The sequence below is a fragment of the Sphaerodactylus townsendi genome, linkage group LG03, assembly GCF_021028975.2.
Source record: "Sphaerodactylus townsendi isolate TG3544 linkage group LG03, MPM_Stown_v2.3, whole genome shotgun sequence".
NCBI lineage: Eukaryota > Metazoa > Chordata > Lepidosauria > Squamata > Sphaerodactylidae > Sphaerodactylus > Sphaerodactylus townsendi.
In genome coordinates this window covers 118,578,495-118,599,386 of record NC_059427.1, presented here as the reverse complement: position 1 = coordinate 118,599,386, position 20,892 = coordinate 118,578,495, and the positions used below count along the sequence as shown (strand labels likewise).

General features: G+C 45.0%; 1 protein-coding gene across 5 annotated transcripts in view; it reads right to left on the bottom strand.

The window, feature by feature from the left end:
- The window catches only part of MXRA7 (matrix remodeling associated 7), a 73,688-nt gene extending 61,302 nt beyond the window's left edge, over positions 1-12,386 (bottom strand). For 2 of the 5 annotated variants that reach the window (XM_048490282.1, XM_048490286.1), the window contains exon 1: positions 11,638-12,383. In XM_048490282.1, coding sequence (XP_048346239.1) covers positions 11,638-12,168 — 531 coding nt within the window. In that variant the 5' untranslated portion in view covers positions 12,169-12,383. Of the gene's footprint in view, positions 1-11,637 lie in introns of all 5 variants that reach the window. The other 3 variants (XM_048490283.1, XM_048490284.1, XM_048490285.1) reach the window with 3 other exon arrangements.
- Between the last annotated feature and the right edge of the window lie 8,506 nt (positions 12,387-20,892).

Genomic DNA, 20,892 nt, shown 5'->3' with positions numbered 1-20,892 from the left:
CCATCAACAGAATGAGCTGAGTGTCATCAGCATATTGAAGGTGACAGAATCAGCCCAAAAAGCTCCCATTACTCAACTGAGCAAGGGGTCGCGATATATAGATGTTAAATAATAGCGGGGACAGCAGGGTGCTCCTGAGGTACACCACACTGAAGTGGAGCACTTTCGGGAGGCTTGGTCCCCGCGACCACACTTGCTGGGTCGGTCCCGGAGAAAGCGAGGCAATCCACTGAAGGACAGTGCCTACGCGACCCGGAAGCGCTGCCAGGCGGTGGAGTCAAAAGGTGGAGTGAGTCGAAGCCACATCAAACGCTGCGGTGAGATCTAACAACACCAGCAGCGCCCGATCCGGCCTTCCAGTCTAGTTGCATGCGGAGGAAGGTGTCTGTGATACAGCCGACAAAAGAACAGTCTCCGTCCCATGCCCAGCACCACGGAAGCCGGACTGGGAAGGGATCCCGAAGGCCGATGTGTCCTCCAGAAAGCCCTGAAGCTGCTCCAACACCACTCTCTCAATTACCTTCCCCAGAAACGAAGATCTGGAAACGGTGGCGGTAATTGGCCAGATCTCCAGGATCTAACGATGGTGCTTTTCAAGAGTGGGCTGGACCACTGCCTCCCTTCAGCCCACCCGAAAAAAAACTCCTTAAGCTTTCAAGGGAGCTGTTGATGATATTCAATAGGTGGGGCCGTAGGGCTCCACCCGGCATGCTTTAATAAGCCAGTGAGGGAATTGCACGGATCCAGAAGAGGACCCAGGTAGTAAGGTCTAACAGCAGCCAGGACCCCTGTCGACAGACGGCTTCAAGAGAGCAGGGAAAACTGGGCCAAACAAAGGGCCGAAAGACGCCTAAGGGGAGCCTCCAGTTCACTTCCATTGTCTCTCTAAAGGTGGAGGGAGAGGTCTTGGCGGAGCGACGCGACTTTATCTGCAAAAAAAGCTCATGAATGCCTCACAGCTGATAGCCAATTGACGAATTTGGCCAGAACCCGTCCAGACAATGAGATTTGAGTGACCGAATAATACGAAATAATTGTGCTGGGTGAGAGCTAGCTAGATGCAAGAGAGGAGGAGAAGAACGCCCTCTTACATCGCTTTGTCGCAATACATCTCATAGGCTTTTTTTTCATAAAGCGTCCTATAAGATGTTCGCGCAGCCTCGTCACGAGATTTCCCCTCCACACTCGCTCTAGCCGCCTGAGCTCCGCTTCATACACTGCTAGTGAGCTCCTCAGTATACCAAGGAGCCAGCCTTGACCGAGGCAGAGGAGGTGCCGGAGGGCAATGACCTCGATGGCATCGCAGACGGAATTCCAGCCTCTTCACACCTTGCCCATCGTGAGGGTGCTAGTAGGTTCAGAGGTCCTGCAGAGCATTCAGGAATCCAATAGGATCCATAAGTCTCCAGCGGGCGGTGCGCCGTCCATAAATCCGCCCGTCGCCTAGACAGGGATGCTAAAGCACGTCCACCTGAACCTTTCAGGGCATAATGGTCAGACTCCATGGCACTTCTATCGATAGAGGATATGACCATATCAATGTTCGACCCAAAAAGACCAAAGTCAGAAGAGTGTTATGCTTGCCGGCCATTTCATAGCGAGTGGGGCCAGAACTTACCAAGGAGAGGCCTAGCGTCGCCATGGATGACACTAGGTCATCTGAGCCCTTTGGGGGTAGGGCGGTTTACCAAATCGAATAAATAAATAAATAAATAAAATAAAAATAGGTCCGCGGCCACCACACACGAGGCGGTGTCGACATGGACGTTGAAGTCACCCAAGACAATAAGCCTGGGGAACCGCAACACCCAGTCAGCCACCACCTCCAGTAGCCGCGGCAGGCCGTCCCCCGGTGCGCTAGGCGACCGGTACACCAAGAGGACGGCCAACCTCTCCGAGGCCATCCACTCCAGGCCGACACATTCCAGACCTGCAATCTCCGGGACAGGAACAGCCCTAAAGGGGATGGTTTCTCGGATGAACATCGCCACACCTCCCCCCCAGCCCTGTGTTCATGACCGGTGGAGGCACGCAAAACCTGGTGGGGAGGCCTCGCCCAAGGCGACGGTCTCCCCTTCTCGCACCCAGGTTTCGGTGATACAAGCCAGGTCCATCTGTTGATCTCCGAGATATTCTCGGAGAACGGTGGTCTTGTTATTTATGGACCTGGCATTGATCAACACCAGTGACGAAGCAGAGTTGCCCTGAATTCTACCACCTGCGTGGTAGAGATCAGGATAGGCTGGGCTACCCAGGATAGGTAGATCAGGATGAGATCAGGATAGGCTGGGCTACCCAGGTCAGGGCACTGGAAAGATTAGGAGCAGCCATTTCATAGGCACCCTCCTTCCACAACATGGTTTGAATGACAATGACAATTGACAATGACAATTGCTATCTTAGCACATGTACATTCATTCAAATTTACTGGCATGGAGATGGCTTTTTAAAAAAATACAGATTTATAAAGATGAAGGATTCTCTTCTGCGTTCCGGTCCATTTTCTTTTTCATTTCAAAGAAGGTAATCATGCCACTTAACATCTAGCATTCCTAAATAATCTAATTAAATCTCTTTTGCATTTCATCTGCTGAATGTAGGGGGAGGATGAGGACGTGTGTGCATGTGGTTGAGGAATAAGCTGATGTCTCCCCTGACTAATAACACTTGGAGAAATTGTCTTAAAAGCATTTTAGGTCACCAGATGGCAAGCAAGGTCATCATACACATGGCACAGCCCAGTGGCTAAGCAATCACATGCTATTTTCCTTGTTCTGCTGCTAGTCTAGCATGTGATTCTTTTTTTAAAAAAACCCTAGTGTTTCTTTCTGCGCCTCATATTTCTCTTTTGCAAATGGGAACAACAACAGTATAAAACTTCCTATGTGAAATTAATGTTTTTTTCATATTGATTTAAGAGTGCAATATCTTATAATTTTAGAACAAAATTGGAATGCTAGACTTGTGGCTTGCAGAGTTAGTTCCTCTACATTTTTTATTTTATTCAATTTATAGGCCACCCTTCCTCATTCATGCTCAGGGCAGCTTACAACATTAAAATACAAGAATAAAATCCATAAAATATAGTTATCAATATCCCAGCGCCATATGTACTTGGATAAGTCAATGGAGTTGGTTTTCTTCTACCATAAAGGGAGTTTCTGTGGCTGACTGGTAGAGCTCAGGTTTTGCATATAGAAAGTCTCAGTTTCAATCACTAGTCTTTCTGGTTAAAAGATTTCTAGCAGCATGTTTAGGGAATAAACCCTTCTTTGCCAGAGCTGTTCACTGTCACAGTGGGCACAACAGAGCTAGCTGGATCAGTAGAAGATATACACCACTTAGAAGCCCTGTGGCACAGAGTGGTAAGCTGCAGTACTGCAGACAAAACTCTGCTCACAACATGAGTTCTGTCCTGGCAGAAGTCAGTTTCAGGCAGCCAGCTAAGGGATGACTCAGCCTTTCATCCTTCTGAGGTCAGTAAAATGAGTATCCAGCTTGCTGGGCATAAAGTTTAGATGACTGGGGAAGGTAATGGCAAACCACCCTGTAAACATAGTCTGCCTATACACTTTTCCACCTAAAGATCTAAGTAGAATTGTAACTTCATCTGCCATGTGCTGGACCATCTTTGTTTTAGAATGCTCCGCTTAGGTCCTAGTGCCTACCTAACAAAACTAGGTAGGCGCTAGGAGCCAGGTGGAGTATTCTAAAACAAAGACGGTCCTGCATGTGACAGATGAAATTACAGTTCTATTTAGATCTTTAGGTGGAAAAGAGTACAGTAAGTGTAATGACCCAGTGCTTGCACAGGAGACAAACTTTTAGCTATATACCATTTGGTCGGCTCTTTTAAAAAGATAAGTAAATCTAGCTTAATAGTCAGTTCAAAGATAAAAGGGTTTACAAGCTACATTTTAAATACAGAGTGGGGTGTATTTAAATCATGACTTGCATACTCTTCCATTAAAAGACCTAAAGAAACCATAGGTGTATACCACTGTTCTGTGATCAAGCAATGTATAGTTTTAATGGTTTTTAAGGTAGATTTTTATTATGCATGATTGTCTGTTAGCCGCCTTGGTGGCCCTGATAAGCACAGAAAAGAGGGATATAAATCTCATAAATATAAAAAAAGCTTTTACGAAGTAGTCTCCAATTTTGTGATAAACGTGATGCTAACACTGTAAATGCTCATTGCAATTAGTGTTAATGCAGTCAACTATGGTTTGTAGATAAAATTGTTAAATCCTAACCTGCCCTGTGAACTGGATCAGAAGCAGGTTTGTGCTTTCCATCTGCTCATCAAGCTGCAGAGCTTGGTCACAGAAGCCATTTAAAAGGGGGATCTGGGATCTGGCTAAATAGCTATTGAAGTTCAGATAAAAAAGGAAAATCAGGAAACCTCAGAGTCTCCTCTGTTCTCTTCCCTACATCCTCCTGTTCCACCTACATCAGCTAAAGTTACTAGGGAGGCAGGTATACATACATTATAATCTTGAGGAGACACTCAGAAGCCTATCAATAGATAGAGATCAGTATTTTTCTAATGACTGAAAGATATCCTATGTTTGGAAGGGAATTTCTACACCAGCCTGTATCTATTGCTTCAACAGAGGATACTCTCCTGTCTGCCACTTTCCCTACATAGTACATTTGGTTCTAAAATTAAGCCTCTCCCCTGCCATTCTTCTTCTCCTTGTGGCAATGCCTGCATTTGGGAAATAAAACAATAGTAATTTCTCCAAGCAAAGGATTTAACTTCAGAGAATGGTAAAGGAGAGTGATGTTCTAGGACAGTGGTGGCGAACCTTTGGCACTCCAGATGTTATGGACTACAATTCTGGCATTCTGGCAGGGCCATTCTGGCAGGGGCTGATGGCCAATTGGCCATTCTGGCAGGGGCTGATGGGAATTGTAGTCCATAACATCTGGAGTGCCAAAGGTTCGCCACCATGGTTCTAGGACATCTTCTTTCTGTAGTAGTGAAGAGGGAACTGAGGTAAAAGGTCAGCCCCACCTCCTCCTTTAATTCAGAAGCAGGAGAGGGAAGAGGGAGAGCCTCCCACTTCTTCAAGCTCTAGAACTTTCCAGTGCTGGCCTGCAAATGCCCGGTTCCCTTGTGGGACTGTACAAAGGGCACAGTGAGTGAGATGATGATTAGATGTATATCTCATAGTCAGAGGTGACTTTGCTATCCTGTATGAGTGGATATGCAAGTGACGATTTCAAAGGTGTAAAAGTTGACCTGCATCCTGTACTGCAATTGTATCAGGAAAAACAACTTGGCCTCATGGGAATGGTTTGCACATGTACAACTGCAAAACAAGTGATGACTTCCATGTGTGCATGAGTCATGTCTTATCAAAGACCATGCACAGAGATTTCATATCAACTCAAACATAATGCATTTCAGTTGCAAGTCAGCTGGTGAGTAATCAAATGATGAAAAATTCAGTGTTGTCCTTTTGTTATTGTTGTTTGGTTCAAATTATTCCACACAGATCCATGTATATAAGTATGGTGCTAAATATATTAATAATAAAGTTATTGAACAGCAGACTGGTATATATAAGCCAGCTCTTATTTCATATATGAGGATGTGTGGCATAAGCAATCTGGTTTGACATAAATGAGCAGCTATTAGTTCTATTCACTCTAAGAAAATCTTTATCAAAAACATTTTAACAGCTTGATGAACGCTTTGGCAAAATCTATGAATGTCCCAGTGTGACACATCTGGAAAATTAAATGGGAGATAATTATTCTCATTTTTCTGCCCATGTTCATGTGGCAGTTCAATTTCAAAGCAAAAAACACTGCCTTTTGAGTGAGCCCCAGAGGTTGTCGCAGAACTGACACCAGAGCCCAGCATGTCTTACTGTCTGAGGCAGTAAGTAACTCTAATTCTCTGAATTTTCTGCAATTAGATAAAAATATTTTGTTAATAAATCATTTCAGACACAAATGTAAACTTTACTCATATGGCAAGTACTATTTTTATAGGCAAAACAACCACACATTTATCCAGACCCTTCTTGGTATTCAAACGCAGTGGTGTCTTCACAATACACCATTCGAATGGCTCTACCTTACCAAAACTCCATGTTAGGAGTCTTGTTTCCTAAAACCTATAAAAATTAGCATATTTTAAAAGTGAAGGGTTGTTTAGTATTGCTTGGTACTTCTACTGATTTCCTCTACTTTCTTTTTTAAAAGAGCAAACAGATACCAGAAGTGAAGTGGCATTCCCATTTCGGGGAGAATGACAAGTAAACCACTGATGACTCCACCAAGCATTTACACTGAAGGAGAGGTTCAGTTCAACAATATACATCTTCACATGCAGAAGTTTCTGCCCTTGGCATCTCCAGTTAAATGATTTCAGGAAGCAGCTATTAAGAGAGAGAATTCACTGCTTGAATTATTGCTCGAGGGGCATTTTGGAGTGCCTTGAGAGAGGCCAGGCTGCAAAGTCACACTTTACAGACATAATTTCTTCTGTCCATAGAATCCTTCTGGTGGATCTAGGCCATTTTTTTCATTTTACAAGTTTTTAAAAAAACCTCTCTCAGATAGAAGATGACCTAGTATTTATGAAGTAACAACCCGAAAGCCAAATCCAGGAAACCATCTTCTGGGAACTGAACATAAAGTAGGTGATCCTATGGTTAAGGGACATTGAAACTTTCTTATTTTCACTGAAATTTTCAAAGATTATCTTATTTAAGTTTTAGTGAGAGATATTAGAGACCAAAAATGTCTCAAGTCAAGTTTTCAAGGATCAAGTGACAGCACTTCTCTGAACTGCAGCAACTGCCACCCATCTTGAATTCTGAGGGCAACATGTGCTTGAATACCAGCTAAACAAATAGCCTACTCAAAGAAGCCTTGCACGCACCAGATCATGCATGCACTCTGCCAGGCCAGTCCTTTCAAGCACATACTCAGTGCAGAAAAATGTCTCTTCCTCCTCTCCATTTCCCTGGATGCCAGACACAGCCTTCTCCTGGAACCAGCCGAGCAAAGCTATGCAAAGCAAGTAACCTAAATGGAGCCATTCTTCCTATAAACAACATGCTGCAAATGGCAGAGACATAATAAATCAGGATATCCTCGCTGGCTTTGAAGATCCAATGAGATGGGACGGGGTGAGGGATATGAAAGTAATCCCCTGATACCTCAACGCAGGAGATAGCAAGCAGGAAGACAGAATGGTCAGGAAGAGAGTTGGCAGGTTTGGAGGTTTGTTGGCAAGATATTCAGAATATAGTTTAGATGAAACCATACGCAACACACAACAGTTAAACCAGTTAATCCTCAATGGGATTAAATTATTTTAAATCAAACTATTCAGTATTCAAGATTGAATTCCAGCCATCTATCCATCTCTCCCCATAAATCCCTTTTGAAATAGTATATATACTATCACACACAAAACCAAGCACAATTCTTTTTAAGTTTTCCAGCAAGAATGCTAGACTGAGACTCCTCCATTAGTGGAATGTGCATATTGCTACAGATGGATACATTTGGTACTAACCAACAAGAATCAGCACTCTCAGCACAGATATGCAACAGTTCCAAACCTCTGCAGAGGAGCAGGGGGAGTGTTATGATGACGGGGATGGCATAGGAGAAGCACGTTCGGAAACACTGGTATTAATCTTACTACTCAAACGATCAAAGCTTTAAGCCTTCTTCCAGCCTAAGGAGTGTTCATAGACTGCAGGAAGGCTTCAACTTTGATGAGCAGGGTGGGAGGATGCACACCAGAATCTTTAATGGTAGTTCTCCTACCCTGTCCCCACCATCTTCACTGCCAGCCTAAGATAGAATATACAGGGAATTGAGTACAAAACTCTTATATCTTGAAAGGTAGAAACACCACAATCTTTCCTCCCTAAAATTATCTTCATGCTCATAAAGGCATGTCCATATCTTCATGCTCATAGAAACTTGGGCAACTCTTCACAGGCATAATTAATGCCTGTGGAGGCTCGGGACAGCTCACATGGCCTCGTGCAGGCAGCCCCGAAGCTGCAGTGAACCGCACAGGCAGCTCCACATGGAGCCGCCTCGGGTTCATCCTGTTCATTTTACCTCTCTTCCCTGCACAGCTCTGAATGGATGGAGGGACACGCCCCTGGAGGTCGGAGGGCAGCATGGGTGTGTCCCTCCAGCCGACCAGAGCTGCGCAGGGAGGAGACTTAAGTAAACAGAAAACTGGAGGGGCCAAAAGCGATGCTCTCATGCTGGTGCGCTTCGTACCACGCCAGCACAAAGACGCCACTTTTGAAAAAACTCGCTCAGGGCAGGAGTTTAAAAATGGCGGTTTCCTGCCATTTTGGGAGGGTTGGCACAGCGCTGCTGCACCAGCTGTGCGAACAGTGCCCCAGGGACAGTGTTTTTACTGTCCCTAGGGTGCTGTTTTCTGCTGGTGCAGAAACAGCTTTGGGTTTTAAAATCCTGAAAACTGAGATTAGCAGGAGTCAACATTCTTCACTAGAGTTCATGTAAAATCATAAAAGTTGAGCTGTGTTCATGCTACAGCCTTGCTTGTAAAGCAAAGTTCAATCAACACAGAGCCAGAGACAGAAGAAACTGCCATTTAGTCTGTAGTGGTGATTGTCTCAGAAGATTGTCACAGAATGAACAAGGCAACATCTCGTTGGTGCAGACAGTCAAGAGGTGGTAAAATGTGGTAATCTTAAGTACACAGTTGGAGTAAATGTAGTTTTTATCAGCACTTTAGAAACCTGGCTAAACTGTGGCTAACACAGGGAGTGAAAAAGTATGGAAAAGGTGAGAAAGGGGTCAAGCCAGTTAGGGTAAAGGTCATCCCTTCCTATGCAACAGACATAACACAGTGGTGGTGTGACTCCAGCCAAGCACGCTGTTGGGACTGTCAGCCGTTTCCCCAAGATTGCTGTACATTTCCAGCCAGAAGAGCCCCGGCCTGCTCTGTACCCTGCAGCTAGTCTGAGCAGTGCTCAGATACCCAGCTGGTTAACCGCAACTCTATCTTAATCAGAAAGGCTGCTGAGGGTCCTGCTCCCACGTTTCCCCTGGGGTGTCCGGAAGCATAAATAGGCACAGGCATAAACTAGGGGCATGAAAGGTAATCACTGGGCCCAGGAATAAGGAAAAACAAATAAACCTCCTCCTTCCCCTCTTGGCATATGGGCTGTGGGAGTCTGTTTTAGGATGTGCTAAGTCTGCACTGTTTCCAAGCAAAGGTGGTATTTATGCTGGAGGGACATGGCACCGGCTGCAAGACAGGAAAGTTATGAGGCTGAAGCAAACTGGGCAGTATAAATGCCACACTCTGTAATCAGGGCCATCTCTAATTCTCTTCCTGGTACTGCCCGGTGAGAAGGGACTTTAGTGAGATTTTGTCTGAGGTAAGCACACAGATTGGGCCTCCCAGAGGTTTCAATTGAAACTTTCCCCCCTCCCTACCCTATTTTTATCCCTGGCTATTTTTGTCAGTGCATAACATAACAATGTGTAATAATAATGAAAATGTCTTTCTACAGCTCTTTCTGAGCATTCAGAGAACATTAACTTCCATCATTTCAGGAATATTTGCCATGATGATATCAGTAGCCCCATTTTAGAGATAGGAAGCCGATATTGACTGTAGATGTTCAGTGGTCAGAGATCAATGTGAACTGGGACTTAGGGAATAAGCCCAAACAGATATACTCAGAAGTAAGTTTCATGTTATTCCTTAGGATCACAGACTTCCTTCCCAGTTGATGGATCATACCGCTAGCCCCTACAACACACCAGATTTTTTTTTAAAAAATGATACCGTTAATACACATTACGTTAAAACCCACAAGTAAAAACATTTAAGCTTTTTCGTCCCCAACCAAGAATGCTGCAGCAGCGGCGAGGCTGAACTTAAGCCCTTAATGAAGACACCTTTCCAGTGTGATTATCTTCCTATTTCAAGTGTAATAGATGTCCACCTGTCATAAACAGGGCTGAATTTAAGTTGGCAAGTGAAGATGTTGCCCAAGTCAGCCCTGAAACCTGCAACAAATAGTGCCTTTCCTTCCTTTACTACCTATTACAAATGACCAGCACCCATTTGAAGAAGAGAGAAAAGGGCTTCTAGTTCGAGGGCTTAATCTCAACATGTCCCATTTTGGAAATCAGTCACTGGTTCCACCTCCACCACCACCAGCAGGGAATTTGAAATGTATTCCGTAGAAACAGAAGTTGGGATCCTGGTCTTTTGCCCATCATGACTAGTTATGTCCCCTTCCCATTTCTGGTTCTTTAAAGCAACTCCAGAAACAACTCCTAGATAGCACACCAGATCCTACAACTGGCTAACAAAATCTGGCTTCCTGTCTAGCTCACTGCCTATCGAATGCTGGTGTTTTGGGAAGGCGCGCGCCCTCTTTGTGTCCTTAGGGCTGCTCATTTATTTTTAATCAGAAACAATCCCGTGCCGCATGTGGGAGGCTGATTTACTTTCACTGCATGCCACTGCCTCATGCCCTGCTTCGTAGCCAGGGAATGTTTTTGAAAACAATAAGTGACATCATGATTTGTTTCTCTTTAGACTATGGGAAAACATGAGGCTGCAGGAAGTGGGGAATCCGACCTGTCATTCCTCAGACTGCAGGGTGGGGGAGAGAAGGGGGCGATTTCACCTTGCATGGAGAAGTGCCACTTTCCTTCTCAGGAACTAAGCCCAGAGAAAGAAAGAAAAAACTAACTGTAGGAACAGACAACCGTGCTGAGCTTGAAGTAGCTTTGTGAATCTCATTTAGAAGTTCACAAATCCACTTGGAGCAAAGCACAGCTGTCTGTGCTTACATTTAGTCATTAGTCTCATGTGCAATGCTATTTACTTGTCTGGTTATCAAGTAGGCCTTTTCTCTGCTAATCTCATGCTTTGCTTCCTGAATGGCGGAGGAGACGGAAAGCCTTGCTGAGAGCAGAGAAAACCATCCTTGCTGCCGAGTTCAATAGGGAAGCAACAGGTGGACCTCTTGAGCTGATCATTTAGGGCAGTGGATGGAAGGATGCTCTCGGTCTCCACTTGGAGAAACAGATCAGAAGGAACTGCAAGAAGCCATCTAAGTAGCCTGTTGTTTATAACTGACACTGAGGGTAAGATGTGCAGAGATGTCAGGATCCTCCTCCCTTGCTTATCTTCTACATAGTGCAAGTTGACCAGGCTAGCTAAAAACGATTGCCTGCTGTAAGACGGGACATCCTGACGGCTGGAAGTCTGCCCAGCAATTGCCTGAAATACCGAGCAAGCACCGGGCAACAAAGCAATGCGCAACCACACTCATATTACATGGATTCTTTGCATCATGGGCTTGCTGAGTGGCGAGGCCAGGGAAGAGAGTTTATCCTCCTCGGCTAACATCCTGCAGTTGGAGCACTTTCACAGAGGCGGAGAGTTCTCAAGACCAACCTCTGCAAAAGCGCGGACTCTCTTTACCCACTCGCATCCATAAACTCTTGAACAGACCCCCCGCCGCCGCGCCCCCCCCCCGGCAGAGATGCCAGAATTGCAGGGAGGAGGGGGCGCTCGAGAAAGCTGCCAGACCCCCTCCTGCTTCCCCGCAGCAGCAGCAGCAGCAGCAGCAGCAGCCTCTCCTTTACCTTGCTCTCCTCGTCGTCTTCCTCGCCCTCGTCGTCTTCGTCGTCCTCCGGCTCTTCTTCCCCCTCCACGGCAGCACCAACAAACGCAGAGGCGGCGGCGGCGGCGGCGGCAACTGCCTTCATCTCCGGAGGGTGACTCTGCGCTTCCGCGCGCGCAGTCCGGGGTGCAGCGTCCTCCTCTCCCTCGCGAGGCTCCTCTTTCTTTTCGTCCTCCTCCCCTTCAGTCCCGATGTCTTCCTCCGGGACCCTTTCCCCCTTGCCCTTTGCTTCCTCGCCCGTTTCGGTCCTCGGAGGTCCCTCTCCGTCCTCCCGCCCTCCTCCGGTCCCCTCTTCCCGGTCTGCTGCAGCCTTCGCTTGGGTCTCCGCGGCTCGGGGCTGTCCCTCGCCTTCTTGCTTCGCCGCCGCCGCTCTCTCTGCTACACCTTTGTCCTCCGCCGAGGATCTCAGCTTCACAAAGACCGAGGCGAGGATGACGGCCAGCACTGTGAAGAGCAGCGGGAGCGCGAAGTACCACTCCACCGCCGCCTCCATCTCGCCCGCAGCTCTGCCGTCCGCCCCTGACCTCGGGAGCTGCTGCTGCGGGTGCTCGTAATCACGCGCCGCCGCCGCCTCCTGCCCGTCTCTGCTCTCCGGCGGACGCTGGGCTACTGGCCGGCCCTGGCGACTTGCAGAGGTCTGCCTGCACGCAACCCTCTGACAGCAGCAGCAGCAGCAGCGGGCGAAATTCCTTCTTTTCTAAAGCGGGGTCGGGTTTCACAACACACGCGTCATTTCCCGAGGCCCTGCCCACAGCTGCCTCCTGTGCTACTCAGGGAACACAAGTTGCGATGGCTTCCTTGCTCTTGCTTGGGTGGAGGCCCTGATCCTTGGGGGGATGCAATTTACAACAGCGCATAAAAGTGGGGAATCGACTCCCTCCGTCCCCTACAAAGACCTATGAGGGGTGTTTTTTTTTGGGGGGGGGGCGTGCGTGCGGAGACTAATATACAGTAAGCAAGTTCCCTAATCAGGTTGAGTGAAGATGGCTTTGTGAGCGCACTTCCCCCACTGCTTCCAGGGATTTAATCCAATCCTGGCTTCCACGGTAATCCTTGGAGCATAAGGGCTGTAGGCAGGGCATTTATTTGGCGATTTGTCTGTAGACTGCAGGGCACTAAAAAGATAAAAAGCTAATTCACCTAGTTAAAGCCCCAGGGCCTATGTGGGATTTTGATAAATGATGCTGGGAATAGACTGGCCACATAATGAATTCTTCAGCCCAACCATGGTCTACATGTAAACCTCTTCCCAATAATTAACTGGCATAATACATCACTGGTGCTTACTTTGTAAATTGTATTTTTTAAAAAATCTGATATTTCTCCCTGATTGAGGACCCAACCTGGATTTTCACATTGTTCTCCTTAATTCTCACAACAACCTTGTGAAGTAGGCTAGGTTGAGAGATTGTGACAGACCCAAGGCAGACTTCCATATTTGAGCAGGGGATCCTAAACTGGTCCTCCCAGGTCCTAATCCAACACTCTAACCACTACACCAGCCCTCTTAATCACTCAGCACCTGCAGGCTTGTACAGACTCTCCTATCTCAGTCTATCAGATCATTCATATATGTTTTTATTTTTCTTTTGCTAAAAATGAACGTTCACTTCACACAATCCAAAGGATTCTGTCCATCATGGATGGACTTGGATTTAGAACCAGTGAGCCTGTAGATTACAAACAGGACTTTAGTTCAGTTTCTTAATCCAGAGATAGGGGTTGGATTCTGACTATGTTTCCCATCAAAAAGCTGAAATTTTCCTGCCTTTCCTCTCCTCCCCACCACAAAATGTTGCTTCCGAGGGAGAGGGGACACTGAGCAAAGACAAGAGGGAGGTCAGAAGGGGGAATTGGTGGAAACTGCCCACTTAGCATGGATCGCTAATGCATAGATCTGTGCAGCGAAGAGTTACATTAGATTAACTGTCCAGTATGACCTAGATAGCCCAGCCTAGCTTGATCTCTTCAAATCTTGGGAGCTAATCAGGGTCAGCCCTGGGTGGTATTTGGATGGGAGACTCCCAAGAAATACCAGGGTTGTGACCCAGAGGCAGGCAGTGGCAAACCACCTCTGAATGTCTCTTGCACTGAAAACCCCACCAAGGGTTGCCGAAAGTCAGCTGTGACTTGACTGCAAAAAGCCCCCCCCTCCCCAGTGATGGTGAACATTTTTATTCATACTGCAAAACAAATGGGAATGTGTGTCCCATCCAAATGGTGCAGCAGAAATGACTTGCTTCCTGCCATGAATCACAACGTGGCTGTGCATCTGGTCAGTGCATGCAGTGCCTGGTTCCAGCAAGCAGTTTGCACGCAGAAGAGCCTGCTCATGCACATGAACCTCAGTTGTTTGCTTGGATCAAATGTGCAGCCTTGGATCAAAAACCATCTCTCTGGTCAAAGCTTTATTCATATATACAATTGGAATATGAAACACTTGATTCACAGGGATGGTGAAAGAATGAACAAGATCTATAAAGCACTTTATCCATTCGGAGAACTATATACACTATAGTTTTTACCCTCTCACCCAGGCCCTCTACACTTAGCACAGTTGGAAGCCTTCTGCCAACTTTTCCACCAAAGGATGTTGGAAGAAGGATCCTTAGGACAGACTCGCAGGGGTAGGGAACCTGCGGCTCTCCAGATGTTCAGGAACTACAATTCCCATCAGCCTCTGTCAGCATGGCCAACTGGTTGAACCAGCAGCCAATTGGCCATGCTGGTAGGGGCTGATGGGAATTGTAGTTCCTGAACATCTGGAGAGCCACAGGTTCCCTATCCCTGGGACAGAGGAAGGTTTCAAACTTTGCAGAGGGCACTGGTGGGAAACAGACCTCTGTCTTACAACAGCAAGGTGGGAAGGGCCCCTAAATATATTTAAAATGAAGCACAAAGCAACAGAAGACATTTCAAGCAGAGTTAAAGTTTTCACTGAAAGCACTGAACAGTAATCGTCCTGTTGGGTTTATAAGGATAGCTGCTAATTGTTGCCTAGAACTACAATATGTTTCTTCCCAATGACTGCTTTTTATTCTTCCTCCAAGGTAAAAGCATTTTCATAGGAAACGAGCATTACTTGACTTGTCACACAGCGCAAGACTTCAGGCAGGAAAGGGAAATTAAAGAGTGCATGCCAAACTTATCTCCTGGGGCTATTCGGCTCTCCTGCAAACAGGAATGATTAGTCCAACAGCTCCCCCTCCTGTGTCAGCTAAAAAAGAAAAAGGAGAAAGAATGCACAACAGCCTGACAGTACAACCACTATTTGTTGGTGGGGCTTCAATCATCACCAGGCTGATATATAGCCAGACACCGATTGTTTGAGTAGCCTTGAGAAGGGGTGGTGGTAGTGACAAGTGGTCTGCTTTTATGGTTTGTAGAGAAGAGAGAAGAGCTTTTACCCATTCTAAATTTTGAAAGAAGACAGATACAACTGGTTGAACCAGGGGGAGTACAAAGGCCAGAGAATTCCACCCCTAGCTTCATATCTGTATTCTACAGCTTCTAATGCTTGTTTGGATTCTGGCACAGCACCCAAAGAGAAGCCATAGAACTGTAAGCCAGACAAAGCAAATAGCATTGCACATACGTTTTAGAAGGACCTCAGACTTCCATCTTCACCCCCCACTTAACATTGACAGCACACACCTCACATTTTTCAGAAGACATGTACACATGAGCCCAGTTTTATTACCCAATAGAAAGCACCCGAATGTATTGTGGAACTGGGTTTTTGTTCCATGTAGGTATTAGCAGTTGGACCATTCCTCCCACTATAGGGCTTCATTGGAGGCAAGGGGGTCTCTAAGATTGACAGCAGAGCAGGGCACTGCTCTCCCAAAATGGATGCCCTTCAAATAGGTTTTTAGGATCCATTTGTTGTTTTCAAGCCTGAGTAGGAAGGGGCTTTTCCCCCTGCTCAAGGTGGTTTAATCAGCACTCCAAGCAGTCCAGTTTCCATTAATTCTGCTTCCAAATGATCCAGACATTTGCATTTATGAACCATCAACGGCAGCCTACATCTTTAGTTTGAAACCCTGAAAAAGCAATCCACTCCTTCAATCTCTGGCATCCCTGCCGTAACAACTCACATCACCTCAGGACCCGTTCTGGGGTACAAAACCAGGTCCTTTTGCCCTGGTGTGTTTGTGTGTCTTCATATCCATGCCACCACGCCCCCTTGGCGTGTGGGTCCTCCTTCCATAATTACTGTTTTCTCTTTCAGGGGTCTGCAACCTGCGGCTCTCCAGATGTTAATGGACTACAGTTCCCATCAGCCCCTGCCAGCATGGTCAATTGGCTATGCTGGCAGGGACTGATGGGAATTGTAGTCCATGAACATCTGGAGAGCCGCAGGTTGCAGACCCTGACATGCTGCTTCCACAGTCTTTTTAGGACTGGTAATTATCACCCTTCACTAAATGCTACTCGAGTATGAAGTTGGGTTTTATTTTTTTTTAATAAAACTCATTTCTGTGCTGACCACTGCCTGCTTATTTTTAGAGTTTTTCACATGGGGCCATCCTGGTATACATAGGCTATGGATCCTAGTTATACCCCCTCGTTCTGTTTTCAGCTAATTTCCCCAATTTAAGTGGAAATTGCCTGCCTAGATTAACAGAGAAAGGTAAAAAATGTAAAAGGTGTGTCGAATTCTTTTGATTCAGCCCAATTTACTTAAATTAAATTCAACGTAGCTGGCATAAACCAAAGCACTGTAGTTGGATAGTGGTTCAAGGTTTATAACTTCATTAGCTGAAATGGCTTTTATTCCTTTCCTGAGGACTGGGACCAAGGAAATCCAACAATGGCCTAGGCAAGTGGAACATTCCTTGGGTTGTAGCTAGAAGATAGATAATCCTAGCAAGACTGTGATTATTAGCATGCAGATAATACAATTTTTGGAACAAAGCAGCTGCAGTACTTAATATTTTCTTCCATGCTGCATTATATTTCAAAAGGAGAAGGAACAGAGCTGAGCTCCAGGCACAACTCAAAAGGGAAGTGAATTAAAATAGACATTTGGGGAAGCAGCAACGGATTGGTATTTCTTTTGTCCCAGAGCACTTACCAAGACTTTTCATCTTAGAAAAACTATCAGAAAAGTTAGTGCAAGAGACAAAATCTAACAGAATAGTGATATGATTCTTTGAAAAAGTGGTAGTCTACATGTATTCAAATATCTCTATCTTCTAATTGCTTAAATTCCTTACAAAGGTCTGGCCTTCCAGTTTCACTTTGATAGATTAAAATCAAACAAACCTGACAATTGTAAATCCAGATTCCCAGGTGGCCAGGGACAGCACCGCCCAACCACCTTCAGAGGGCTTTCTGGCGGTGAGGGGAGGCAGAAAACTTAAAAAAAAAAAAAACACCACTGCCAAAAAGCCTTCCATAGGGCTTAATGGACTGGGCAGTGGCACAACCAGCTGCAAACCTGGGTTGAAGTCGACTAATGTCAGCTTCACACCTGGAAACAACCTGTCCATCCTGCCCCCATGCTGATGTCCAATTGGGATGCCAGAACTGCTCCACAGGGGCCCAGAGTTCAGGTTTTTGCCGCTGTGGGAATGAGGGGCAGCCGATGCCTTTTCCCCCTCTGCCAGTGTAGGTGCCCCGTGTGCCCATGGAAGGGGCAAATATGTTGGCGTGGCCCTCTGTGCTCTCTAAACACTTTCCCCCATCTGAATTCGGCTCAAAGTTTCCTAGATTGCATAAGCTGCATTTGGCATAGGAGGAAGTATGCTAGAAGTGAACTCACACATTCACGATTGTTAATATGGATACTTTGGTATCACGAAATAGCCAAAATCTGATTTTCCAAGAAAAGGACATAGAATCCCCGGCTAAAGCTTTGAGTCCCTGCAACTGACAGAAAACTGTCCAATAACATTTTGAAAACTAATTTTTCTTGGTTTTTGGTAAAAAGAATCTAGGGTCCTGACTGAGAGCAGTTTAATTGAAAGAGGAAGAATGTACAGTTTTAAAGATACCCAAGACCGGAAATGCTGGAGACCACTTTTTGCCCGATATGCTACTTGGCATGGGAGGATCTAACAACGTCCACTATGAGCATAAACATTGGCTTTCTATTTTTGTAGAATTTGCTTCCCTCTACTGGAGGAAGATGGCTCTTCAACATATCTTTGAGAAGGGGATTTCATTGCAGCATCTGCTCTTTTTACTATACTAACAAGCTACATAATAAAAACTCAGTACTAGAGGACAGCTCAACACACTTCTCCAGACCCAGTGCCATCATACACACCACAGCTGCACAGAAATGTTTTGACAGTCACAGTGCAACCAAACTTTTACAAAGTTCTCTGCAAATCAAACGTTTATTCTGCCCCCTCTGATTTTGTGGCACTCCACTGGAAAGGTTCAAGCCATATGGAGAAGGCTTCACTACCATCAAATCCAACCTGATACAGAGTTTATTTGATAAGAGAGGGAATTGAGAAGCAAGAAGAGGAGGGATTATTAATTAGGCTGAGAGTTTGAAGGCGCAAAACAATGTGTGGGACTTTCAGTCAGGTTAAGGAATCTAAACACTATACCATATAATAGCAATAGCATACACAAGACCCTAATGGTATCTATAATAACATGTATAAATAAATTGCAAGCACTGCTATCCAGCTTCTCTGCAGCTACCATGGGTGAAAGCAGCAATTGAGGAGTGGAAGACAATAGAGGAAGATATGGCAGCAGTCAGAGTTTAAGCAAGGAAAAGGAAAGAGGGGTCTAGTGCATAAGGCCTATCCCATTCTGCTCCTTCACTCAAACCATAGGTATACTATACTTTACTCACCATAGGTATACTATACTATACGTGCTAATATGACTTTAGGCTTAAAAGTGTTGCTGCTGAATATCAAATCAGTCCATAGGGAAAAGACTATCATTTATTTATTTTGGATTTATATCCTGCCCTTATCCCCGAAGGGCTCTGGGTGAATCACAACACAATTCAACAATAAATAAATATTAAAATATAAACCCTCGTTTAAAATGATCAGTTAACACTTTAAAAAAGTAAAAATAGTTTAAAATTAATGCTGCATAAATTCGTTCTTTCCACCATCCCTCCCTTCCTCCTCCCCCTGGAGACCAAATTTTTTTTAAATTATGTTCAGACAATCTGGCTGGCTAGTTGGAAAAGGCCTAGTGGAACAGCCATGTCTTGCAAGCCATGAGGAATTAACATAAGTCCCGCCCGCCCACAACAATCTAGGACAGTGGTGGCGAACCTTTGGCATTCCAGATGATATAGACTACAATTCTCATCAGCCCCTGCCAGCATGGCCAATTGACGGTCCTTGTGATCTCTTCCAACTCTATGATTCTATGAACAGGTTTCATAATAAACTTTCCACAGTTGTTTGCCAGGAACCCTTTGAATTCTCAGCCCTAGAAGAAAATATTTACTGGTTCCAGGCTTTATGAATATAGTCTGGGAAATAGTAGCCCATGGGCAGTTATTTTTTGCATGCATGGGTTTCCAGTTTTCCTAACTGCAAGTTGTTTGTCCTGGTTTTGTGGATTTTTTCCTCCCTGCTGTTAATATCTTAAATTAAGCATTGGGAGGAGCTGTAAAATACCTACATTCTCAAATACCATCATTATTCCACTGACTTATAGCAAAGGGGCACAGATTCCTTTGTCACTTCCTTACTATGAAGGTGTTTGCCTCGACTCCAGAGGTGTACATTTCTGGACAAAAATACCAGCACCTTACAGGCTTAATTAGGTAGTGATCTCTCAATCCTCTCTCCAGCAAATGTCCATACAGAATGCCTTTATTTTAAACCTCACAAATGTCTATTTCTATGAAGGTTTGCTTGGAAGTAAAACCAGAGTTCAGTAGCATTTACTCCCACATGTACAAGCACAGCACCTCAGCTTTGACCATTTCCAGTGTGGATAATTTGCCTGTTGTATACTAAGGAGCAATCCATCATTATCAGCTTCAAGATTTCACTTAACTAAGTATGCCGCATGAATACACTTTAGTGCTACCAAGAACGGTGGGTTTTCATATCTTAGCAACCTTCAAATTTATATGGATACTTTGGTCAAGCAATGGCTCATTTGTGAAATCTGGTTGCTGCTTTAGTCATCTGAGGGAAATCAAAGTACCGTATATACGTGCATATAAGTTGAATTTTTCAGGACATTTTTTGTGCTGAAAAAGCCCCCCTCGACTTACACGAGAGTCAGGTGTATTTTAAACAATATTTTAGGGTTTTTACTTTGGCGGCCGCCAGGGGGCACCAAAGTAATAGCGGCACCAAAATGTCAAGATTTTTTTCAAGAGACTCTCCTGATGATACCACCCAAGTTTGGTGAGGTTTGGTTCAGGGGGTCCAAAGTTATGGACCCCCAAAAGGGGTGCCCCCACCCCCCATTGTTTCCAATGGGAGCTAATAGTAGATGGGGATACCCTTTTGAGGGTCCATAACTTTGGGCCCCCTGAACCAAACTTCACCAAACCTGGGTGGTATCATCAGGAGGGTCTCCTAAAGATACTCGGAAATGTTGGTACTGCTAACACAAACATTCCTCCCCTGACCAAAAATCCAGTTTTGAAGGATTTTAACTCTTGTGTTTTAGCTTGGTTGCTGATTGAGCTAAGGTTTTTGTACTTTTAAAGTTATTGTTGCTACCATATTGTTTTTGTTGACCCTCTTTTCCACTTACAGAGCTAGTTTACTGTTTTTCTTTGAAATAAATATTCAAAAACATTTAACCTACTGATGCATCAATTAATGTAATTTTATTGGTATCTATTTTTATTTTTGAAATTTACCAGTAGCTGCTGCATTTCCTACCCTCGACTTATATGCGAGTCAATAAGTTTTCCCAGTTTTTTGTGGTAAAATTAGGTGCCTTGACTTATATGTGGGTTGACTTATACACAAGTATATACGGTACATTAGTTGAGTGCCACCTAACCCAGTTCTGAAGATGCACCAAGTTGCCTTCTAGGAATCTTTCAAATAACATCCTTAGTTTTAAAACTATGATGTATGACTGCAGATGCTACACAAGAATAAAATATTGCTTTAGAGGTTAAGGATTGTAGAATCAGTGATTTGCACATTGTTAAGTGAACCTGCAGTGTTACCTCCATGCTAATATGAGAAGAAATGTGTGAAATAAGAATTAGAACAGCACCCTACACAGAAATTTTGATAAAGCACACAAG